Source organism: Humulus lupulus, chromosome 4 (genome assembly GCF_963169125.1).
Source record: "Humulus lupulus chromosome 4, drHumLupu1.1, whole genome shotgun sequence".
Lineage (NCBI taxonomy): Eukaryota > Viridiplantae > Streptophyta > Magnoliopsida > Rosales > Cannabaceae > Humulus > Humulus lupulus.
Genome location: NC_084796.1, coordinates 189,257,468 through 189,263,841, shown reverse-complemented (window position 1 = coordinate 189,263,841; position 6,374 = coordinate 189,257,468). Strand labels below are relative to the sequence as shown.

The following is a 6,374-nucleotide window of genomic DNA, read 5'->3' as shown; positions in this document are numbered from 1 at the left end:
ATAGACTCCCCTTCTTGACCTCCATAGCGCAGCCAACATGTTTTGCATTGCATTAAAATCGATCAGACGTGAATCACCCCACCATTACCCCTTCTTCTTCCTCAGCCAAACAAATATTGGCCCATCATTTCTCCAAGTGCACCATTACGCATCCAACAGGCTGAACCAATCACACAAACTTGAACAAAAAATTCTAACAACAAAACTCACCATGTCAAAAGACAAGACATCTCATTTACATGTTATTATTCATATTGATTTCATGGAAATATAGTATTAGTGTCCTTCTAACGGTATTTTCAGCATATGCGTTCCATCAAATTCTTCTTTTGTGTCTTTCTTGGTGTGGAATTATTAGTAATTTATTTTACACTACATTCACTTCCATAATTGCTACATAAAAAAAAAGAACTTCACTTCCATAACAAACTAAAACAAAAAAAAAGTTCAACACGTCTAAAGCTTTGTCTTTTTATTGAAAGATGATTTTTGTTGAATTTCAATAGTTCTAATCTCAGTGTCACTAGTTGAAAATCAAAAACAAAGGCAAAAAAAAAACAAAATAAAACAAAACAAACAAAAAGGGACACATCTATTCTTATACACCATGGAAATTAGGATAGTGATACACATCATAATGAGTCTAGTCTTACAAATCACATCTCAAAATACCAACAAAAAAAAAGCTTTTTTTCTTTCTGTTATCACATAATTCCTCCAATGTAGTAACTTTAAATGACTGACTGTAGCAATAAGCATATATAAAGAGAAGAGTTTAACAAAAGATACAAAAACACTATCCTTGTCCACGGCATACATCATCTTCAAGTACCTCTATACAGTCTGCAAAAAGAGCTTGGTCTTTTATTTGCATGTGAAACTCAAGGGTGAGTAGCATAGCATCTGTCATGAATGAAACAAACATGGAGCAATGTAAAATGTTTGTGTTTACATATGTGTATATGCATGTGAGGAATGGAAAGAGGCCTACCTACTAAAGAACTCTACTGTTTCTGACCACCCTTCTTCCATAAAACCCCAATCTTCTTCAACATGTTACCATTTTTCTTCTTGGGTGAATCATCATCCATGTCTTCTGAATAAGGCGAATCCATGGGGTTATAGGTGTTGTCAAGTGATCCCGTTCGCTCGACAAATTTCCCATTGTTACCTGTTGAAAGCATGGCAGCAGCTGCCTCGGCAGCCTTTCTCCACTGGTCTGTCTGAACCTTGAGCCTCCTTAATTCAGCCTCCATTTCTGTGTTTGATGCTTGAGCTGCATCCAGCTGCTCAGTCACCCGAGCTGCCCTCCTGCTGTTTTTGTCAGCTTCCTCAGTTGCATAGCCTAGCTTCATGAGCGCCTCTCGCTCTGCAGCCCTTGCAGCGTCAGCTAATGCAACAGCTTCGTCATTAGCCTTACTCCTATCAGTTTCCTTATTCTTGATTTCCATCTTGAGCGTCTCGTTTTCCTCAGTAATACTCTGCAACTCTGTCTCCTTGTCCAATAAACTTGCCTTCAACTCAGATAAGGTAGCTTCTGACTTCTTCAGTTCCATTGTAAGTTCAAATTCGCATTGACCTGATAGATTTTTCTCAATCTTTGAGTTCAAACACTCATTTTCCTCTGATATACTTTGCAACTCAGTTTCCTTATCCATCAGTAGTGCCTTCAATTCTTCAATACGAGCATTGGATTTCTTCAATTCTGATGTCAATTCAGCCTCTTTCTGACTTGATTCAGATTTTGTATGCTCAACTTGTTCATAAGCACTTCTAATCTGCAATGTGCTCCGAATGAATTCCTCCTGGTACCTAATCTCAGCAGCATCTAATGCAGATCTCAATTGACCTACTTCAGATTTCACAGAATTAAGCTCTACTTGTAACTCATTTAGTTCTTTTTCCCCATTTTCAAGGACAAGATTTTTCTCATCCTTAGGAGCCACCGTGTTTTGGCTGTTTCGATTAATTAGCTCTGCTTGGAGTTTGCCCACAAGACCCTCCAGCGACTTCACTCGAGCTTTGGATTGCTCCAACTCCAAGGATAAGGAGTTGTAAGACTCCACTGATTTGGCTGCATCTTTTCGAAGCATTTCTATGGTTGCATTTGCCGTTTCCAATTGCATTTGAGTTCTATTAACAATTTCTAAAGCTTGAGCTTCAGATTCCCTGCATTCGTTGAGCTCGGTTTTCATTCTCTGAACCAGTGAGAGAGTTTCTGATAGCTCCATTCTTAAATTATGGACCTCATCATGTGCAGACTCTGCATGCCTAGCCTGGTTGGCTTCTGATTCAGCTCTCCTTTCCAGCTGAAGCTTGAGCTTCTGAATTTCATTCATGGCAGAAGCCAAGGCAGCAGAATCCATTGAATGCTGCTTCTGGATGGCCTCAAGTTCTGACTGCCAAGCTCTGTCTCGATCCTGAGAAAGTATACGAAGCTCTTGAATACGATCATCCTCACATGCAGAGATATCCAGCAGCTGCTGTTGGGATTCCTCAAGCTTCGCAGACATCTCCATCAGCTGGTTCTTGGCTTCTTCAGCTTCCTGCTGGGCTTGCCTCTTCCATGACTCGGAAGAGTTCAGCTGGTCCTTTGCCTTCTTCAAATCCTCTTGAAGTTGAGTCAGCTGTGATTCCAATTCAGAAACTCTGTTTGGGCGCTTCTTCTGAAACTCAGATTCAAAGACAAGACAGTGACTAATAAGAACCAAAAACATTACATGCACAATGAAGGATAGACAATAAGAGTAATTGGTGAAATACACCATTTTTTTAATGTAACTTTGCAAAATGACTTCTTTCGATGATTTTTTTGCAAAAATGTCGCCAGGCAGAGTGTTGAGAATTTTTTGACAAGGTGCTAGTGTGTTTAAAAGGCCATTTTGCAAAAAATATATATTATAAAAAAGAAAGCTATTGTACAAAGTGACTTAAAAAAAATAGCTATTGTGTCAAACACCCCAGTGAATAATAAATTGCAATTATAGTTATCATAAATACCTCAGATATAGGACTTCGTGGTGACCTACGATCAATGACTTTTGGACTAGATTTTGGAGTCTTATTTGCCATATTTGGAGAGGAAACTGGATCAGCATCCGATCCAGAAGTCTTGAGTTTGCGAGCAGTTCGAGGTGTTACTGGTGATCTTCTTTGAGGCACTTCCAAAGTACCAGCTCTGTATGTATTCATAGAGAAATTCAAATACAATTATGACACATATTGCAAGTTGGAGTATAACTTAAGCTAAAGGGTCAAACAAAATTTGGCATGAATTCTCTCATACCTAAAATCCCACATCTAATTAACATTGCTAAAATAATCAAAAGCGAAGTAGATTTCACAACTTGATCTTAAGATAATACACACAAATGAGTTTACAAATCCACCTCATCATGTGCATTGCCATATTTACAAAACCATTTCAAATATAGCCATTTCAATGCACAAATTTACATGCCAAAGTCCACGTATTAATATCTTAATTTAACTAAAACAATTTAGTTTAGCTGAGTTTACAAAAGTTGCATTATTCTCTTACCACTTGACCAGATAAATTATCTGTTTTATCTTTCTCTTAAAAATAATAAAAATAAATAAGTATAATATAAGGGAGAGAAAGATATACATATATGGAGAAAGAGAGAGAGATCATAACAATCAAGGGCAAAAACAAATTAAAACTTACTTTGTTTTTGGTGTCTGCATTTTCTATATCTCCCTCAGTTAAAAACAATGTATTGTACAAAGATTGATTGAGATGCCTCAGAACCCCCCTGACCCACCAACACCTGTGTCAGTGAGAAGTCTTTGGGTGAGAAAGAAACAGAAAAGAGAATAAGTTATATATGTACAGATAAACAAGTAAATGGCTCATTAAGGACGGCCACCTCAATTCAAATCAGTAGTATTATTGAGTACAAAACCTAACAAACAAACAAACCAAGTTACTTAAAACACACCATCCCTTCAAAGAAACTCCACAGAAACTAACACCACTACCACCAACCAAATCCACAAGACCCCAAAAATAAATTATTTAAAAAATTAAAAAAAAAATGTATTATAAAGAAGTTGTACCCAAATGGTTCATTGAATAGTAAACCATTAACGCCATAAGCCCCTCCTTTCAACTTTTTCGCAACCCTTTTTCCCTTCTCCCCTCCTTTTTACTCTAGTGCTTCTACTAGTCTCCAAACACATAATTAAAGCCAAAATGCGCCAAAAAGAAATATCAAGGAAAATTTAGTGTTATCTGCATCAACTCTCAATGTATTACCGAATAGATTAATGTTTCATATTGAAGGAAAATGATAATTATAGTAATAATGAGAATACATTAAGGAAAAAGAAGAACAAGAGGTTCACTAAGTCCAACTATTATAGAAGGAAAAAAAAATGTTAGAAAAGATGAAACCTTTATGAGAAGTAAATAATAGCATTGACGTATTTAAGGTAATAAACTACTATAAAACTAGTGCTGCAGATAATGTCCAAGAAAAAAAAATGGTCACAACGAGAAGTTTTTTACTCTCAAACTGGTTGAAACTTCAGTATGGAAATGCTTAGATCTAATGACACACTATCTTTCCACCAACGATCTGGAGCAGGTATGTACATGAACAGCAAAAACAAAGGTTATGGGGAACAGCTTTAAGAAAAAGTCGGTTTTGCTCTAACAAAGTACATTGAAAGTAAACATAATAACTCCTTCAAAAAAAAAAGTAAGAGCATAATAACAAAAAGGAACAAACTTGAACTATTTCTTATGATAATAACACTTCAAAATCTAAAACTTTGCAACACAAGCAACTTTCCCTTCTCAACCAAAGATACACATTTTCATTTCAAAGCATTTATTTAAGTAGAACAAAGATAGATAAAAGGTAAAGATTAAGACTTTCCCTACACTTAAAGCACAAACTCAGATAATGATATCAAGCGTATGAAAACATGAAACTACCCAAACCCATTTTACAAATTCAAGAAACAAAGCAACCCATTACTCAAAACACAAATAAAAACCTCATTTTTAAGTACAAAAGAGAAAGGTAAACAAAACCCAGATTAGAGAACGAAATAACAACCTTTTTGGTCTTACAAAGAGAGATCTCTCTGCTAGTGAAGATGGGTTAGTCTAAGTCTTGGTCTTTTCCGATAGAGAATAAGAAAGACTAGTCAAAAACCCTACTTTGAGCCATGTTTAGGAGGCAAAAACAAGAGGAAAGGTTTCACTTTCAGGCATAGAGAGATAGTAGGTCTTGTCCAGCATTGATAGGAGGATTCGGTAGCTTCTTCTGCAACTCTATTTTTTTCTGTGCTCACTTCCCAAGTGAGCTTGACTGCTTGAGTGAGCTGAGTGAGTCTCTTTCTTTCTCTCTTATTCCTTTGTTATTTGTCAGTCTATAAAATATGGAGTTGAGTTAGCTAGCTCTACGTAGCGCGTGATAATCCTCCACTCTCTCACGCGCTCTCCTTTTCTTCTGGGAATTCACATGGTACTGTGTGTGTTGGACCTACTACAATGGCTCATGACGACTAACCAAGTACTAAAATTGTTTGGGAAAGAGTAAAAGCTCACACTGCCCAATTCATACTAAAAAAACATTAATAAATAAAATTGAAGCTTATTCGATGTGTAAATCTATGTCAAAAGGAACACCCTTTTCAGTTTCTTGTTTTCTTTTACTTTGTATGTTAGTAAATTTTGAGTCAGAGCCAAAATGGGATCTTTATCATCATATTCTTATTAATATTTATAGTTAACTCCACTGTTAAGCAACGATTAAGGTTCAGACTGATTATGAGTATTATTCTACTATCTACTATTAAAAAATTGTCACTATATCTTATTTTATTACTTTATTAGTCATAGGGTAAAGATACAAATTATGTTAATATTTATATAAAAGTATAATCATGGGTAGATATATTAATCGTTACACAATATAATCGGGTATCTTTAACTTTATATTTTCATTTATTTTATACATAAATTGGATATTAAAAATTATGTTCTCCGAGAACAATTCGGATTAAATTATATTTCTATTCACTATTAAGTTCTATAAAAACAACGGTAATTTCAATCTTTTATATCACTACTAGTTATTTATAATATTATTAATTTTGGTCGATATGATTTATAATATGTGAATATTTATCTTTGCTAATAATAATAATAGAGGCAGCAAAATCTATTATAGTTTGTTTTTGATTATGCTTATTCTCTAATTCTTTATTTTTGGTGGGAAAAGATCTCAAACAACTGGTTTATTAGCAAGTCTGTCTTGTTTGTTGTTTTCTTGTATCTACCAACCATGTGACCATCTAAATTAATATGACATCATGAATTTTTAATTATTTTAAATTAA

The 6,374-nt window shown here is 35.1% G+C and overlaps 1 protein-coding gene across 2 annotated transcripts; it reads right to left on the bottom strand.

The window, feature by feature from the left end:
• Positions 1 to 575: 575 nt before the first annotated feature.
• On the bottom strand, positions 576 to 5,558 carry LOC133831051 (interactor of constitutive active ROPs 2, chloroplastic-like). 2 transcript variants are annotated; one of them, XM_062261217.1, is made up of 5 exons: positions 5,088 to 5,558; positions 3,689 to 3,791; positions 3,001 to 3,178; positions 996 to 2,666; positions 576 to 903 (listed from the first exon to the last, which is right to left on the bottom strand). In XM_062261217.1, the coding sequence occupies exons 2-4, from the start codon at positions 3,706 to 3,708 to the stop codon at positions 1,005 to 1,007; spliced, it is 1,860 nt and encodes a 619-aa protein (XP_062117201.1). In that variant the 5' UTR covers positions 3,709 to 3,791; positions 5,088 to 5,558; the 3' UTR covers positions 576 to 903; positions 996 to 1,004. The 2 variants fall into 2 exon arrangements, with proteins under 2 accessions (XP_062117201.1, XP_062117200.1); XM_062261216.1 differs by having other exon boundaries at positions 992 to 2,666; positions 5,088 to 5,557.
• Positions 5,559 to 6,374: the final 816 nt, after the last annotated feature.